The sequence below is a fragment of the Thermobia domestica genome, chromosome 8, assembly GCF_964235325.1.
Source record: "Thermobia domestica chromosome 8, izTheDome1.hap1.1, whole genome shotgun sequence".
NCBI classification, from domain to species: Eukaryota; Metazoa; Arthropoda; class Insecta; order Zygentoma; family Lepismatidae; genus Thermobia; species Thermobia domestica.
In genome coordinates, this window is record NC_137461.1 from 63651705 (window position 1) to 63671450 (window position 19746).

The window sequence follows — 19746 nt, forward strand, 5'->3', positions numbered from 1 at the left end:
GGGTATCTCAGTTTTTACTTTATTCTAAGGAGCACGAGATACTCATTTGCTCAGTGCGAATGTGATTCTTTATATATAGGTCAAATCAAGCCCAACTTTAATACCCAAATTAAAATAGGTTAATGTAATAGTCAGGAAGAACAAAAATAAACGATAAAAGAATCATTCTTTGTTCATAAATATAAACCAGCTTTAAATCTGGATTTTGGTAATATTGATAAAATCTGGCTACCTACCTTTGATGTGTATTTAGGTTCTGGCAACAGTGACGAAGCCTAGACACCACACTTCTTTGAAACTTAACTCTTTCTTTCTCCCATTGTGCTCTGCTTGTGTTTTAGTACCTATTTTTACGTTACGCTTATTTGGTTCCTGTTCCCATACCATATTCTTTTAACCGTTTTTATCCTTATCTTACCATTGAAGACAGAACTAGTTTGTTCCGATACGTCTGGACAATATTTAATTTTCTTACGGGAGGATATTTGATATGTAACCAATTTTTGTTCATTTGAATCGTCCTTTCAAGCACCTACATAATTTTAGATATTAGTTGTTTTCATTGTTTTAAACCCTGAACAAGGTACTACAACTACAAATGTCTTTCAACGACTTTTTTTTTGGTCTTTTTTAAAGGTTGATTGCGGTTCAAAATTTTTCAGATCTATAGCAATTAAATTTAAATCAACTGTAAGTCGGAAATTGCATTATGCTTTAGAATTGATGGTCCTATTTATTCAGTAAGCCCTAAAATTTAGGCACTAAGACTTTAAAAACCAAAAAAGAAAAAGAATACGAATAGATAAGTAAGTTGTTTTGAATTCTTCTAGTGCATTTATTTATCTAATACATTTTACTTGCACAGCATAATTCGGAGTGAGTAGAGTAACATTCCATAGCTTGCTACTTAAGATGAGAAGAAATTCAAAATCAGTTGAATCTTAAGTATGTTATTAGTGACAAATAAAAATATAACTTACTTTCGTAATTTAAGCTAAGAAAAGACAATTACATACACAATAAATAAATTAATAAATAATAATAAAATCCTCTTACTTTTGATGCCCTCTAATCGCAATATGCACTTTGTCTATATATTTCGAGTAAAAATCTATACTCATCAGCAGGACGAAGTGATTCGAAAATCACAAAGATTAAAACACATTATAAGATTCAACACGGACATAATAAGCTAAAGTATAATGATAAATGCGACTAAAATTAAATATCTAGTTTGCCATCTTGTTATTGAATTAATCTTTCAGTTTAATTCCTTTGTAATTTTAAACGCTTTCTAAGTCTTTGTACTAATTTTGAATACTGGTGTGTACTTGAAATATGTACACACTTTGAAAATGTATTGTTTGTGTTTAGCAAGCAGCGAAGGTTATAGCAGTTTTATTTTAGTTTCAGATATATAATTTAATAAAAGGTAAACTCTTTTCGACTATGACGTCATCTCTAGATTGACTAAAGAACTGGTAAGAAAGGATATTAAAAGTTAAGACATGGCAAATTTAATCTTAGACAACAAAGAAGACAAATCCTATGCTTTAAACTATTAGAAAATATATATAATTTTTTGGTGCGTTTCAAGCATTTAATTATGATTGATTTCTTTTAATCCAATTACTTAGTTATTTTGCATTATATTTACAGACTTAACGGATCATATCAAGCCTTACAGGAAGGAACATTGCCGGATACTTTGGTCGATTTTACTGGTGGCTTGAGTCGAACCATTGATCTTTTAGGTGAAGAACATATTGATGATGAAAATACTTTATTTAATATGCTTCACGAGTACTTCCAGAATCATTGTCTTATGTGTGCTTCCATTACCGTAAGTATCAGAAAGCTACTATTTAATACCGTGAATAGTATATTCCAAAACATAACGTCCGATGTTACAGAAAACATCAACGTGACGTTCGTCGAAGTCTGCTCTAAATACTAACACACAAAATAGTTCCTCAGTAGAGAAATAGGCAACATTAAGGAACATTTGTTGGTGTTTCACTCGTTTTGTTACTTTTAGATCCATTTCGCTGACTTTTCAACAAACTAGAAGAGTTTCATTTTTTGCTGACACCAATGAAGACATTTCACCAATAAACCTCTTCGAACAAAGTTCCATGTATCCCAAAGACTTCTTAGTTACAATTCTTCTGCATTATTTATCTTCAGGTACTATATTATACATCGAGTGCTTCTTGTATCACCACGATGTAGGAATTTGTAGTTTTTTCTATCAACATGGGCGTCTGCAGAATTTTTCGCAGGAGGGAGTAAAGTTTGTAGTCCTATGTTCTTTTATCTTTATTCCTTTCAATTACTTGTCCTTTTGAAAAATAACACTTAGTTAGGAATAGGTAAGGGAAAAGACGTGGAAAAGAACAATCTAAGACCTGATTTGTATAGCACTATCCCGAAATTCATGACATATTTTCAACAAAAAGAGAAATGATTTAGTATTTTCCTACCACATAGTATGACAGGTACTTTTACAACAGAAGTTTGCAAATGTAAAGAAATGAAAAAAAAAAAATTATAATTAAATTTAGAAAATATTTCTCGTACTCGGAAACTTAATTTAAATTATTAAATCACTTGAACTCCAGAACCCAACCTTCTTCCACCTTCCGGACGTCCATGTGTATCAGTGAAGAAAATCTTACCGGCGTTTGTTAATATGTGTTGTGCAAATCTCTATTTCTCTTCTTGCTTCAGCTGTATGTACCTTTGATGTTTCTCGAATCTGATTTAAATCGTATTCTTGTACTTATTTGCAAGGAATCACATTCATCCCTCACAGGTGCTAGATTTTCAGTATCATTCACTGAATGCAATCTGTCGTAAAATCTTAGGTGTCATATGCAGAGTTCTAATACTATACAATACTCAAAAACAACCTATATAAAAGAAATCCTATTAGCAAACAAAATGTATGCTATTCTTTCTTACTCTGCACCAACCCGTGTTTGCCCCTTAGTTTTAGTTGTATTGCAGAATTTCAGTACACACATATACATACACACAGACACACACACAATAAAAAAAATTTAAAATGTTATTAAAGATTGAGCTATGTTTATGTGACTGAGATATGAAAACTTTGCGTGAACTACCGTATACAAGAGTTGTTTCAGCATTCAATAATGATCACTGAAGAGAAATCAGTAATAAACATACGCTGTTTTTCTTTGCTTTCTTTTGATATATATAACTTTCTTTGTAGTTCAATACTGAGAAATATTAGCATAAGTTTTAAGTTAATACTTGTGGAAGATTAAGAGTGTATGTGTAAATGAAGAATTTGAGCTCGTACTTGAATTTTTGAAAACTTCTTTGGTACCATACCAAACTACATTTATTTCATAAAAAGTCTGTTGAATATTGTAAAACTTAAAATTTTATAATTTCTTATACGTTGATATAATTCTTACAATTCTTAGTTAATATCTGTCTTCCCTGTTTTGTACACATTATCATATGAAGTATACTTATATCTGATTTGCTTGGATAGTAATATACCCTACTTTAAGCACAATGAAGTGGTTTGTTATTTCCTTGTGTAGTCTTAAAATAAAAATTTTGTAAATTTCAATCAGTTATTAAATATGAATGCTGTATCTTAAAATTTCTGACAAAAGGGAACTTTTCAGAGCAGCCGTTTCCAACTGAATGCTCTGTGACATCACAGTTTGCTGCTCACCTTCTCAGCAAATCATACAGAGCAGAGAAGGAGCAGGCCAGAAACCCGACGTTAAGAAAGAACAGTAGCGGCAGGCAAACAAGAACACCTATAACGTAGTCGATGGTATCCATAACTATTCGTTCACTGCTAATCCATTCCTCTACCCTATTCTCTTCCCTCTTTTGTTCTAGTGTTTCTCTTTGCTATTCCCCTGATTGCAAAAGCATGCTCCCATGTCATAGAGAGGCAAGTTGGAAATGACTGGTTTAGAGTCTGAGTTCCAGTAGGCGCAAAATATTAACTGTGAGAAGTAGTAACTTTAATTAATAACCCAATGGTTTATTACATGTGTATCTTAATTTTCTTCATGCCTTTTTTTCTTTATTTTTTAGCCTGCTTCTTTAGACGAAGTAGGAGTAGAAAATGAAGTGGGACTTGTGCAAGGAAGAGCGTATGGCATTACAGCTGTGAAAAAAATTACCGCGTAAGTTACTATAGCTATTCGATACTTTCATAAACTCTTTTTATTCTATCTTATAGTTATTTCCAACTCTTACCATTCTCAATGTAAATACTCCGTTCCTAACTTATGAGATATCCTATGTACTATTGCATATTTAAACAAAATGAATACTACTTTTGTAGTCAATTTTCGCCAAAAGGAATGTTAAGTTCATTCTCGTACCTCATATACCTGGGTACGTAGGTGAAGAACTAGGAGCTCGAATCAAATACCTTGGATCGCCGCAATGGTTGCTAATAAAAACCAACAAATATAGCTATTAGGAATGTAAAATTATAGCTGTAGTTTATAAATGTACGTATAATTAAACTAAAATAGCCCACGAAGCCATGCACAAAAGACTGTGGCCAGCCAGATAGCACACATTTAACCGAGTGATACGTGGTCTACACCTTGACTCCAACGCCATTACTTCTCTTAGAGTTAGTTATCTCTTAATTCAAGTAGCTCCATAAATATATATGTCTCATGACGTTGAGTCCACGCCAAAAATTATGTTCTCTTTGGAAATTGAATCCCAGACAACATGTACGAAAAGCATACGCACTAAACTTGCGTCTAGACAACATATCGAAGATAAAGTAACTATATACGAATATAGGAATCATATGACATTTGAGGTTTTTTTATTTTATTATTTAGTTAGTAAGTTAGTTATTTTCTTCTATAAATATTTTTGACAAATTGCTGAAGAATTAATCAATATTTAAATAGATAATGTATCCACTTTTGCACGTCAGGATTTTATTCATTTACTAAACAATTTCGATGCTCTCTGTGATCTTGATCACCATCAATTTTGACTGCGTCGCTGGAAATAATTTTACCCCTTCATTTGTTATGAAACTAAGAGTACTGTCCTATAAAATAAAAGTGAGATCTCTGAGTATCCGAAAAAACATTAGATTACATCACTAATTCACATTTTTTTTAACTTTCACTTGGTTTTTTTATCAGTCATAATTGGTTTAGGTTGAGTCATGATAACAGTTTCAAATATTTTTATTGTGAACTTTCAATAACCGTTACTATAAGGCCATTACATTATTTTAAACTTGTTAGTAACATTAATATTGGAATGCCAGGTGACAGTTAAGAAGTGCAAATTAGTAATGTAATCAAATGCTTTTTTGAATTCTCTGGGTGTCTTACTTTTATTTTATAAGACAATAAACTTATATAAGAAATATGGGAGTAAAAAGATTCCGAACGACACAGTCAGAATTGATGGCGATCAAGATTACCGAGAAGATTGAAATTATCCAGTGAATGATGAAATCCTGATATATAATGATAGATCCACTTTTCTTATGTACACCATACCATGTGTCCTATAGCTTCAATCAGTAAATATTAATCAATATATTTTGTTTCAGGAGTAGAAGCAAGTTAACTGTAGTGCGACTTCGGGACCCGTTTGGTGAAAAGAGGTTGGATAAAGATGAAGAATATGAAAAGGATAATCCAGAAGATGAGTATGTAAATAAACTCTCTACAGAATAATCTTTGTGAGATTAAATTTAACAAAACATATTTTTTTTTTTTTATATAAATTACATAACATCATTCTGTTTGATTCTTGTGACTTTTATTATTCAAATAGTACTCGAATTATGCTGTTATTATTTTATAGAAATGAAAATATTTCGCTAGTGTACTCTTACAATATACATGATCAACATTCATTTGATTCAACTTCTGAAAAAACTCAAATTATTGAACAATTTGAACATTTTACCGGTACATAACGAAAGTATGTGACATTAATATTGGAAGACTGACAAATTTTTAAACGTTGTTTACTACTATTAAGTCTGATTCTTAGATAAGAATTTATTCTCATCTTTTAATTTATTAAATTTTACGCCCTTATTTTTTCGTAGTTAAATTGCATTGGGAAACCGATCTTTGTTGACTACTGTTATTTCTGTCAAAAACTGGTAAACTTTCAGGAAAATAAGTTTATTTTCAAGAAAAAATTAACAAGTGGTATACTTTCAATGAATCTATCGAATAATTACATAATTTCTTCACGGATTACAGCACGGAAAATAGTAAAAAAAAAAATGTTTTTTTTTTTCCTTATTATGAAAGCAATAAACATATCTTTCTTTGGTAATTTCAGCGCTCTAACGTTCAGAAAATACTAAAAATACATTCTTCATTTTTCTGTTGCTTCAGAATTGATCTAATATGTATATACCACATATGTATAATATATATACCACAAGATTAATAGTGTTACCAATCCAACATAGTTTTATTTTTTCCACTACGTCAGTTTGTTACAAATTTTAAATCTACATGTATAAGGAAAACGCACAATACCACACTTGTTATGCAGTGCTGCAAACTAAGGACTCTACGGTATCACAAACACCGAAAATCAGCAAAATTGTATAGGATTTTACAACAGTAATAACGCAAAGACGGACGTGCTAGCGCATATCCAAAACACCTTAATAGCGAATATTACTGTCGTCATATGAGATATTTCAAACAATGTTACAAGTAATTGAAAATTTGACTCTCTTAAAGGACTTTATTTCGACGAAGTTTTTAGATAAGTATCATATGCAATTCCATATATGGTTTTTAATAGACATGAAGATGATAATGCTGTTTACAGCAATTTGATATCTCAAGCCATTCGGGATATATGAAGAAAATGGTAAAATTTGATATATTGCTTAAAATAGCATATTTAAAGGAACTTTTAAAAACAACTTATGATTTTCTTTGCTTCTATGACATTACAACAATATGTTTTGGTAGGTATAATTACAATAAATTCTCGGAATTACATAGTTTTAAGCAATGTTGCAAACTTTAACAGTTATTACCATATCTCCAGAATGGTTTGAGATATTAAGTTGCTGTAAATGGCATTTTGATCTTCACATTTATTGGAAAACATCTATTCAATTGAATGACGTACTTATAGGGGAGGTTTTCGAAATAAAGGCTCCTGAAAAAAAAATCAAACTTTCAATCCCTTGTAACTTTTTTCATTCGAAATCCGTCATGTATCACGATCATAGTATTGGACACTAAAGTACTTGGGATGTGCGTTGTCTCGTCTATCACATTTGCGTTATTACTGGCGTAGAGGCCACCAAAATTTGGATGTTTGTGATACTGTAACGCTCTTAAATTGCAACACTGAATAATAAATGTAACACTGAATAATAAATGTAACATTGTATGTTTTTGTTTTCTCGTTTAACATGCAGATTTCAAATATGTATAGTGCCATTGGAAGAAGTACAGCTTTATGTTGGATTGATAATACTATTAATCTTGTGGTATTGAAGGGTATGCGAAGCAATGTCTCCCTGTCGATAGTTACAAAATTTCAGCGTTCTTTTTATTTGTTAGTTTAAAAGTTACTTGCAGCTTTGAATATAGTGTACACGTATGTTTTGTTATCCCTGTTACCCAGATACAAAAGACAGTATAATAATAATAATAATAATAATAATAATAATAATAAAAAGTGAAGTGGCTTCACTTCAAGATGTTTTCCACGCTTTCGGCAGTTTGAATATTCGAAACATCACGTTTCTAGATAATCTATTATTATTATTATTATTATTATTATTATTATTATTATTATTATTATTATTATTATTATTATTATTATTATTATTATTATTTGTTCGCTCTCTACCTTCGGTTCGCTGAACACTATTTGAAACAATATATGAATTTAGTTGCAATTAAATCTGCATGCTAGAGCCACATATTGGTGGCACCTCAGGTATACACGCCTATTAGAATGAGGGAACTTCTATCTTAATGGCTATGGATTAAATATATATATATATATATATATATATATATATATATATATATATATATATATATATATATATAATTTAAACGTAACAATTGATACGCTAACAGTATGAAGTGGAAAACTTACAGAAATGGTTCTCTGTTTATTATATAATAAATGGAGAAAACAATTGATCAATGTTTTTACATTACATCCTCTATAGGTGTGAATTTATTGAAATAATATAAATAATAAAGAATGGAAACTTTAGACTCTGGTTCTATAGATAACTTTTAATTTCTTTACTTTCATATAAACTACAATCAAAGCTTTCAAAATTAATTTAAAATATTAAAAGCTATTCTATTTGTATAACATTAGAAATTTTAAGAATGTTCTTGCCTATTCAGCAAATAAGTTTAAAACATATACAATATTTTCACAAAAATAGTATGTATTGTAAAGCTTTGTTCCATATAGGTTGTAGGTAGAGCAAGGTAAATAAAACGAGTGTTCAGAATCGACTCCCACTACAGTTTTTTTTATTATTATAAAAATCCTCTATATAACAGTATTTATAGAAATACTACAATGCAATTCTCCTCTCAATTGGGTTAGAAATTAGGTAGTTCTTGACCCTGAGGCCGTGGACAGAATCTCTACAGAGCCCCGTGGCAAGCTAAGCAGAGTGACAAAGGAATTCTCAATTCTCTGTGGCAATTAGTGGGGAGGTTAGTAGTCACAGAGCCCCGTAACAGGGTAAGAAGCTGTGGTAAGATTCCTAACAGAGCCTTGTAGCAAACTAAGAAAGGAATAGCCAAGAGTCCCGTGGTAGACTAGAGGCTTGGGGTTAGGTTACTCCTAATGTTCCAAGGCAAACAGTAGGAGGGACACCAGAGAACTGGTAAAGAACTGCCGGTTGCGTCCCATTATATAGGCGTCCTGGCGGCGCGGCGGTGGCGATCCTACTCCGATGTCATCCTGCGCTTCGAAAGAGGAGCCAGAGGTCCGTCGTCTGCTGGTTATAGTAAATCCACATAGTGCGTAGTACCCTTACGTAAAACCATGCGGTTGTGTTTGTAAACACAAACATAGATTATTGTCTGTATACAATAGCATGTAGGATATTACAGTATAAATCAACAAAGATAATTTATAAATTGAATTTAAGAATTCTCCTTACATTCTTCTCTCTCTCTCTCTCTCTCTCTCTCTCTCTCTCTCCTTTTTTTATTATTACTTTTTACAAGCATTGTTCATTCTCTTCTCCGTTACTTCTTTTAGTCAAGCTGGACATTATTGCCTTGAGGAACTTCTGTTAAAGTCAACGAAATCCCCTGAATGGGCCCAAATGACTGAGTCACAGAAGCTTGGATTTGACTTGACAACGGAGGTAGATGGCGAAGTTTGGTAAGTTGGTCATGACTGTAAATTATTATTTGCTCTTTCTTTTAATAACGCCTCAATATTAGGTTAGGGACGGAACCTCACCCGGAAGCACATACTCAAGTCAAGCATACTTTTATTATTTATTTTTCTTCCATCACATACAATGCTTAAATAGTAAACGTATGAGTCGAATACATCATACATTAATAACAAAACGTAGAAAATGTTATACAAATATCTCAATATTATGTAATATTAAGTCATGCAGAATTATGGTATTTTTTTAAAAAAACTCATTTGACAATCATTCATCAATCGAGTAGTACCAGAAATGTAAATATTGTCTAGAGTTGCCGCTGTTAAGTCTACGCGTATTACTTGAATGAATTATTCTTAATGTCTTTACGCATTACTACATCTAGGCAAGTCATTCAAATATTTTTGACTTATTTGATTCATTTTGTTTCGTTTTAGTTTCATTTATCTTCCGTGGTGCAGCATTTTGCTTTCTTTCTTCGAAATGTTAGATAAATATCTTATAAAAAGACTTTTAAAAAAACTTTGGTTTACTACAATATAAAAAATGCTATTTTGATTCCTGGTTTACATTATATATACTAATCAATAATATTATAAATTCTTCAGTCAAAACAAAGTTGAAGGTCTGCATAAATGTAATATTTTTAGCTTAATTATTCTTTGGTATTATTCACATTCTACCTCCTAATGATTTGTATATATGCTCTTATGATGATTATAGTTTTGTATGCTTTCATGTTATAAAAATATTTTTTCGTCTTGCATTACCAGTAGGGTCTTCTATTTCAATATTTCTAAATTATTTATTTTTAACGATTCACAATGAAATGATCTGACGTTAGAAACAATGACTAATAACCCTATATTTGCTAGAGAAAAATTCTTCTACAACAGAGGTTGATAATACTTCTGTTACATTAAACCTCAAACTACCAACGGGGGGTACTTTGAGCCCACCACAGTATTTTTTTTTTTTTAAATATCAGTTTTCTAATCGTTTCTTTAAAATTGTAAGAAAATATGTTATTGCTTAACATGTTTAGCTAAAGCGAATACCTTACGGTGGTTCAGATCGTACGTTAGTGTGTCTCATAAATTTGCTATTTTAAGTTGGTGGGCACAAAGTAGATGTGACTGACATTTAGAAGTGTCATTCCTAGATGGCAGCATAATAAATAGCTATTCGTCTTATTCCGTGTACTGTTCACTTCAGTCACTGAAGATTTTTGTGAGAGTTTCTAATTAGTTTCTTTTGCGAGAAATATTTCATCTTAACAGATAGGCACAAAATACCCCCCCCTCCCTTCCTAGTCCGCGTTGCAAAAAAAAAAAAAAATGTCTAGGTAGTGCGACGGTTAGATGAGACCCTTTCTGTAAAGCATAAAAACGCTTTGCTCCTTTTCCCTTCTCGTTGATCTAATGTCACCTGTGATTTCGCTATATGTGATTCTGAGTCCGACTTTAGGGAAGAACGTATTACATAATTATTCTAATTTCCATTAGAATTGGTAATTATTACTTTTAATTTCTTTTTCATGTTAAACTTACTGCTGTGGAATATTGATGTTCATAGTGTTGCATATTAATATTAAATGTATCTAAGCAGTTAAAGAAGTTTTCACAACAAAATAGAGAATCTTAATTATTAGCTAAATACGGAAATACGTAAATGAATTATTTATATTGAAGTATTTCCTGCAGGAACACTATTAATTCATACACTAATTAAAATTATTTTTGCCGGATGTTTTACATTCATAATAATTTACGTATTTTCATGATTAAATAAACCAACACAATAAAACAATGTTGTCTTGTTCTAGGATGCCTTTCATTGACTTTTTATCTCACTTCAATGAGCTGTGTCTTTGTCGAATAATGAAGACAGGAGGTGTTTTCCATCGAACATGGAAAGAGGAAAAGGTTCGAGGGAGTTGGACATTGGGAGAGATTGGAACATCGGAAGATAGAGCTGGAGGAAGTGATAACTTTCCCGAGACGTTTCTCAGGAATCCACAGGTGAATTTACATATTATTTTTATATGTGATATGTTGTAAATGATATTTGCCTTTTAACTCATTTTTAATGAGTTTTTTTTTTTTACCAGAAACTGCCTGTTTGTCCTTGTGTCACTCTGGGAGACACAGTCTCGAAAATTACTTGACGTATCACCATCAATTTTGGCTAGAATGTAGAGTCAGAAGTTAGGAATCCAGTTCGTTGGTACAAGTTGGATCCATTGAGGTACTCCCAAAGTATGGACAATTAGAAATAAATTCCTCTTGTATTCCCATGAGCGGGTGTGTATAATTCTCACGATGCAAAATAATAATATGACTGTAGAATACAATGATAAAATAAAACTGACTTTCTACTCGACATATCTATGAAACTAAATGACTTTCTACTCGACATATCTATGAAACTAAATGACTTTCTACTCTACATATCTATGAAACTAAATGACTTTCTATTCTACATATCTATGAAATTAAATGACTTTCTATTCTACATATCTATGAAACTAAATGACTTTCTACTCGACATATCTATGAAACTAAATGACTTTCTACTCTACATATCTATGAAACTAAATGACTTTCTATTCTACATATCTATGAAACTAAATGACTTTCTACTCTACATATCTATGAAACTAAATGACTTTCTATTCTACATATCTATGAAATTAAATGACTTTCTATTGTACATATCTATGAAACTAAATGAATTTCTACTTGACATATCAATGAAACTAAATGACTTTCTACTCTACATATCTATGAAACTAAATGACTTTCTATTTTACATATCTATGAAATTAAATGACTTTCTACTCTACATATCTATGAAACTAAATGACTTTCTACTCGACATATCTATGAAACTAAATGACTTTCTACTCTACATATCTATGAAACTAAATGACTTTCTACTCTACATATCTATGAAACTAAATGACTTTCTATTCTACATATCTATGAAATTAAATGACTTTCTATTCTACATATCTATGAAACTAAATGACTTTCTACTCGACATATCTATGAAACTAAATGACTTTCTACTCTACATATCTATGAAACTAAATGACTTTCTATTCTACATATCTATGAAACTAAATGACTTTCTACTCTACATATCTATGAAACTAAATGACTTTCTATTCTACATATCTATGAAATTAAATGACTTTCTATTGTACATATCTATGAAACTAAATGAATTTCTACTTGACATATCAATGAAACTAAATGACTTTCTACTCTACATATCTATGAAACTAAATGACTTTCTATTTTACATATCTATGAAATTAAATGACTTTCTACTCTACATATCTATGAAACTAAATGACTTTCTACTCGACATATCTATGAAACTAAATGACTTTCTACTCTACATATCTATGAAACTAAATGACTTTCTACTCTACATATCTATGAAACTAAATGACTTTCTATTCTACATATATATGAAACTAAATGACTTTCTACTCTACATATCTATGAAACTAAATGACTTTCTACTCTACATATCTATGAAACTAAATGACTTTCTACTCTACATATCTATGAAACTAAATGACTTTCTACTCTACAAATCTATGAAACTAAATGACTTTCTACTCTACATATCTATGAAACTAAATGACTTTCTACTCTACATATATATGAAACTAAATGACTTTCTACTCTACATATCTATGAAACTAAATGACTTTCTACTCTACATATCTATGAAACTAAATGACTTTCTACTTGCCACATCTAAAAACTTAAATATTTTCTAGTTTCAAATATTCATTTACCTTAAAGTACACTTAATTTAGGAAAAGTGCTGTATTTAAGCCTAGAATTGGTCAAATTTAGTTAGATAAGGAGTTTGGTTTACCGAAAACCGAACCAAACATCTTTACGTAGTATACATTGTGACATAGCTAGTTATTTAAACTGTGCAGCTAATTGTTGTAAAATTGGATAGCATGATATTTGATTACTTAAAATATAGCAAAGTTAATACGAAGAATTTTAGATGAATAGTAGTATTTATTGTTATTATGCATAAACAAAAAAGATGTCCACTTGCAGGTATGGTCGTGCTATCAAAGGCGTCGAATTGGTAATAGCAATCTTGGGTTCGAATTCTGCTTACGGCATGGATGTTATGTGTTATTCTTTACATCATTTATTTCATTAACATTCATTTTTCATAGTCCCCTTTTAACCTTAGGGATACAACTGTTATTACACAACTACTACAAGACTGTGACACGTAAAATTAAATGATATAACACACAAAAAGTGAAAATTGACTGACTGGACCGAGAATCGAACCCAAGACTTCCAGCATACCGTGGCGATGCGTTAACCATTATCCCACTCAGTCTGCTTCTTTGAACAGATGCTCACTATCGAGGTTGTTGCTCTCATCTCGGACCACGTGGGTTGTACCACAGACTATTGCTGTGATTGGACAATCCTGTGTCCATATACTGGGCACCTTATTACAGTTGTAATTTCATGTATGCTAATGAAAGGAGGAAACAACCGATTTTTTTAAACATGTTAGAATCCTTTATAGATGCGAATTCTATAACACACAAAGAGTGAAAATGTGACTGACTGGACCGGAACTCGAACCCGGAACCTCTGGCATACTGAACCCGCGACCTCTGTCCTTACGACTCCTAGAGTGAGAGAATGAGTGGCTGTTCTGGGAAGCGAACTCTGTTAACGCATTGGCACTGGATGTCGGAGGTTCCAGGTTCGAGTTTCGGTCCAGTCAGTCACATTTTCGCTCTTTGTCTGTTCTAGAATTCGCATCAATAGAGGATTCTTGTGTGTAAAAAAAAAAAAAAGGTTGTTTCCTCCTTTCATTAGTATATACACTATGTGATCAAAAGTATCCGGACACCTCCAAAAACATACATTTTTCATATTAGGTGCATTGTGCTGCCACCTACTGCCAGGTACTAATTATCAGCGACCTCAGTAGTCCTTAGACATCGTAAGAAAGCAGAATGGGGTGCTCCGCGGAACTCACGGACTTGGGTGTCACTTGTGTCAGAAGTCTGTACGCGAGATTTCCACACTCCTAAACATCCCTAGGTCCACTGTGTCTGATGTGATAGTGAGGTGAAAACGTGAAGGAACATGTACAGACTTGGCCGACCTCGTTTGTTGACTGACAGAGACCATCGACAGTTGAAGAGGGTCGCAAAGTGTAATAGGCAGACATCTATCTAGATCATCACACAGGATTTCCAAACTGCATCGGGATCCACTCCAAGTACTATGACAGTTAGGCGTGAGGTGAGAAAACTTGGATTTCATGGTCGAGCGGCTGCTCATAAGCCACACATCACGCAGGTAAATGCTAAACGACGCCTTGCTTGGTGTAAGGAGCGTAAACATTGGACGATTGAACACTGGAAAAACGTTGTGTGGAGTGACGAATCACGATACACAATGTGGCGATCCGATGGCAGGGTGTGGGTATGGCGAATGCCCGGTGAACGTCATGTGTCAGCGTATGTAGTGCCAACACTAAAGTTTGGAGGTAGTGGTGTTATGGTGTGGTCGTGTTTTTCTTGGAGGGGGCTTGCACCCCTTATTGTTTTGCGTGGCACTCTCACAGCGCAGATCTACATTGATGTTTTAAGCACCTTCTTGCTTCCCACTGTTGAAGAGCAATTCGGGGATGGCGATTGCATCTTTCAACACGATTGAACACCTGTTCATACTGCACGGCCTGTGGCGGAGTGGTTACACGACCATAACATCCCTGTAATGAACTTTCCTGCACAGAATCCTGACTTGAATCCTATAGAACACCTTTGGGATGTTTTGGAACGCCGACTTCGTGCCAGGCCTCACCGACCTACATCGATACCTCTCCTCAGTTCAGCACTCCGTGAAGAATGGGCTGCCATTCCCCAAGAAACCTTCCAGCACCTGATTGAAAGTATGCCTGCGAGAGTGGAAGCTGTCATCAAGGCTAAGGGTGGGCCAACACCATATTGAATTCCAGCAGTACCGATGGAGAGCGCCACGAACTTGTAAGTCATTTTCAGCCAGGTGTCGGATACTTTTGATCACATAGTGTATAAATTAAGTTAAATATTTTTTAAAAAATATGTATTTTGATGGACTTTTATAAATTCGTTGATATTTATAGCAGATTTACTATTGTTAAGTCAAGTTACTAATATATATAATTTAAATTTCTATCTTACCAAGCATAATGTGATAGAAAGAAAAAACTGAAAATGTGTTTGAAGAGTAACAAAACAAGTATTGCGAAAAAGTACATCATTGGAGTACATTATTTTGCTCCTTACATTTCTTACCTTTCATTTGCATACACTTATGAACACATTTTCGTGACAATATTGTTTAGAAGGGTACAAAATATTATTCTGTTCTTACTTTCTTCCTAGTTCAATATTATAATAATATTACGATTTATTGCATATTATTTATTTATTTTATTTTAAAGTATGTGTTCGACGTCAAACGTCCGGACGAAGAATTTGTCATACAAGTTTTGCAGTGGGATTCTGAAGAGGACCAACAGTATAGTGGAGTCCAAAAGCGTCTAATTGGTTTCTCCATTATGAAGGTGTGTTTCCAAAGAGGTAGGCTCTGAATTGCAGAACACAAAACCACCAATAAACAGACAATAAAACATAATTCTCATTAACCATTAATATTTAATCTACACAGCATAATTGAAATTTCTAATATTGTATGCTGATGTTTACGTTGCTTGTATTTCTATGACTTAATTGGCTTGTCTGAAACAAATTCGCGCTTCTAGAAACATGAGTGAGGAAATAATCGTCTGTGCCTTCTTTTGCAACCATTTTAACATTCCGCAATGAATCAAGAAAAAAATAGTAGTAATGAACAATAAGGAAAATTGAAACTTATTTTGCCGCTACGTTTTCTAACAGAAGGAGTCGCAAAATTTTATTCTGGAGTTGAGATCCAGAGTAAATTTAGTAGATACTGATAGTGGAATACACTTGCTTGCCTTGCAAAACATTAGAGAGCCACGTTCCACCTTACTTGAGGTTATTCATGTGCAGTTAGAAGAAAGAGAAATAAATGAATTACATTGTATTTATCTATGAACAACGTTGGATAGATATTAGTACATATTGTAAGTTTCGATATGTCAAAACACAACTGAACGTAGAAAAGCACAAATATGTATGCATTGCGAGAGTACCGGTAACGTCAGTGTTGCCGTACAAGGTAATGGGAAGAGGAAGCCTAAGTTGAAAATCTCACACTTAATAGTAATGCTTATTGCCAAATGAGTAAAGTATAATTCTACATTTGTAACGTTTAACTCAAAGAAAATTGTCCCAAGATGAGATATCAATGGATATATCTCGTTGAACTGAATAAAATGATACATGTGAGTTTAAAATCTCATGCGTAGTTTTCGAAAAATGTAGGAAAACTAATTTTTATAAACGTAAGACTTGATACTGTAAGAGTCCCATGCCTTTTATTGAGGTGAAACTTATACTGAAATATATATAATCTTATTAACCCTTTATTGAGCAATGTTGCTCTCAAGCAACATCGCATTCTATTGCGTTATCCACACGAATTATAACTTCAGTGATCATTTAATTAGCATTATTGCTTTCATACAATATTCATATACATGATTTGCGGTTCGCTTGTTTAGATATTTCTAATCTTCGTCAACAGGAGACAGACAAATTTAGTATTGTAGAAGCTTTATCTCCTATGTTCCGCGAAAGTTCTTTTATCTTTTATCTTCTTAATTTGTGGTTTCTTGCTCTGTAGGAAGATACTTCAACGAAATTGCTGCTAATTACTGAAAGTATTCTTATGGTATTTGACTATATTAGGGCAATAGCAACACGTGAGACCTATTTTATGATAATGTTATGATAATTTTGTAACCAAAGTACAAAAATACTTTAATAATTACGAAATTATGATCAGGAAGACATGGTTCAACCATAAAAGCAAACTAAATATTTTAATGGTAATGCTATCAATGCTTGCCCATTAAAGGGTTAATTTATTCATTATGGGACTAGCAAGACGGCAATACAAAGTATGGTTAATGAAATATAGCCTAAAATTAACACTAACTCTTAAATTTTAATTTCTGTTTAATTAAAATATTGCTCAGAGATAAGAGATACAGTGTATCAGTCGATAGATCACATCAAGCTGAACAAAATAACATTTCTGAGGGTAAATTGTAATGCGTAGTTTTCGAGAAAATCCAAGAAAACTAACTTTTGTGGTGCTAAAAAGTATGTCATTCATCCTTAATAATAATAATAATTGTTAGTTTTTATTTTGCTATAAGACTGTTAACTAGGAAATTGTATCTATTTTGTTTATATTTTTCTAACGATGACATTTGGTGCGAGCGGCCCCGGGTTCGATTCATGGTGAGGACACTCAGTCGAAAAAAATGTAAAAGCTTTTCCAGGCAGTCATCCTGAGTGAGGTTTTCCTGCGTTTTCCTTATTCACACCAGGTAAATGCAGGGATGGTACCTAACAAATCCCAAGCAGTTTCCTTCCTTCTCTTTCCTCAGATAGTGTGATCGCCGAGGGACGTCATCCCTCATACGTTATAGGTTAACATGGCCCTAGATGCCGAAAGGCCAGATATCTAATTCCTAATCCTAATCCTAACGATGATACAAATACTCCTTTATTCACATACTACTTACATTTATATATGTATACTGTGAGAGAAAACATTTTCAGCTCTAATGCACATAAAAGAATCAACATGAGTAGACCATGAAGAACTTCCTCTCTCATTTGGTCTTATATTTGAAAGCTGATCCTCAAATTAGTAGCATATATGCTTATTTCATACTTATAATTTATATGCGATCAATTTTTAACCTTAAGGGATCCGGGGGTTTTGGGCTATTTTTTAGATTTTCAGTCAAGCAGCTACTGCATCGTCACTATTTATCCTAGAATCATTATTCATACTTCATTCTCTTCATAATAAAGCTGGCTTTCAAATGGTACCACTTGCATGCTCATACCATATACCAGGAGCGGGAAAAATCATGTCAAAGGGAAAATTTTGGAGGGAATTTTTTTCTCGCACTTTGGGCCCCTCTGGAGCGGCCCTGTATAAACGTAGCCATCAAAAAAAATCTGATAAATAGTACTTGGTATACTGAATGTGTGTGCCAAATTTCGAGTTTCTATCTTGAATAGCAAGGGCGGGAGAAATTTTATCAGGAATTTCCACCATGCCCCAAATTACCGTAAAACACCATGATCTCAGGTAAAAAAAAAAATTCCTGAGACATCCCTAATTACCCTAGGGTTATGTTTCGCCCATCATTCTCTTCAGAATAGAACTGCCTTTCAGGTGGTATGACTCACGTGTCTCCATCGTGTATCTAAGGCGGGAAAATCCCGAAAAAAGGGATTTTTTGGGTCTAAATATCCTTTTTTTTTAACTTTTAGCCCCCCTGGACCCCCCTGTTTTAACGAAGAGATCTGAAAAAAATATGGTAAATACTACTCTATGGACTGAATGCTTTTGCACAATTTCAATCTTCTAGATGCAAAAATAAGCCCGCAAGAAATGATACCGAAAATGTCCAAAATTCCCCTATACAGAAGTATATTTTGATAAAAATTCCCTGACACTTCTCTAATTACCCTAGGGCCATGTGTCGCCTCTCATTCTCTTCAGAATAGAACTTCCTTTCAGGCGGTACCATTCACTTGTCTCCATCATGTATCTAAGGCGGGAAAATCGCGAAGAAAGGGATTTTTTGGTAAAAATATCCCTTTTTTCAACTTTTTGACCCTCTGGATCCCCCCTGTTTTAACGCAGAAATCTGAAAAAATCTGATAAATACTACTCGGTGGACTGCATGTTTGTGCAAAATTTCAATCTTCTACGTGCAAAAATAAGCCCGCCAAAAATACTTTACATAAACCCCCCAAAAATATTACACGAAAATATATATTTTAGAATTATGACGTCATCACCTCCTATGTCTCGACGCAGGAAGGTGTGAAACCATACGTAATGTCTTCTACAATGCCTCTGGACTTGAAAAAAAACGGACGAAAAAGCTTAAATAGGAGAGTTATAACGCAATATACCATGAAACACCCCGTATGGTACAAATTGTACCATGGGATCTCCAAAGGGATAAACCATAAAATAATAGCTTCACTAGTATCTATTTTCTAATTTTCAATCATTACTTTTGGCGATATGTACTCTTTACTAATTAATGCCCATTTACTTAAAACATGATTATTCTAA

General features: G+C 33.0%; 1 protein-coding gene across 1 annotated transcript in view; it reads left to right on the top strand.

The window, feature by feature from the left end:
• Nucleotides 1-19746, top strand: part of LOC145692962 (calpain-5-like) — a 106138-nt gene that overhangs the window by 78626 nt on the left and 7766 nt on the right. The window contains exons 5-10 of the mRNA XM_081768557.1: nucleotides 1660-1843; nucleotides 4090-4181; nucleotides 5597-5695; nucleotides 9283-9408; nucleotides 11250-11445; nucleotides 15929-16051. Of these exons, the coding sequence (XP_081624683.1) occupies nucleotides 1660-1843; nucleotides 4090-4181; nucleotides 5597-5695; nucleotides 9283-9408; nucleotides 11250-11445; nucleotides 15929-16051 (820 nt within the window). The remainder of the gene's footprint in view (nucleotides 1-1659; nucleotides 1844-4089; nucleotides 4182-5596; nucleotides 5696-9282; nucleotides 9409-11249; nucleotides 11446-15928; nucleotides 16052-19746) is intronic.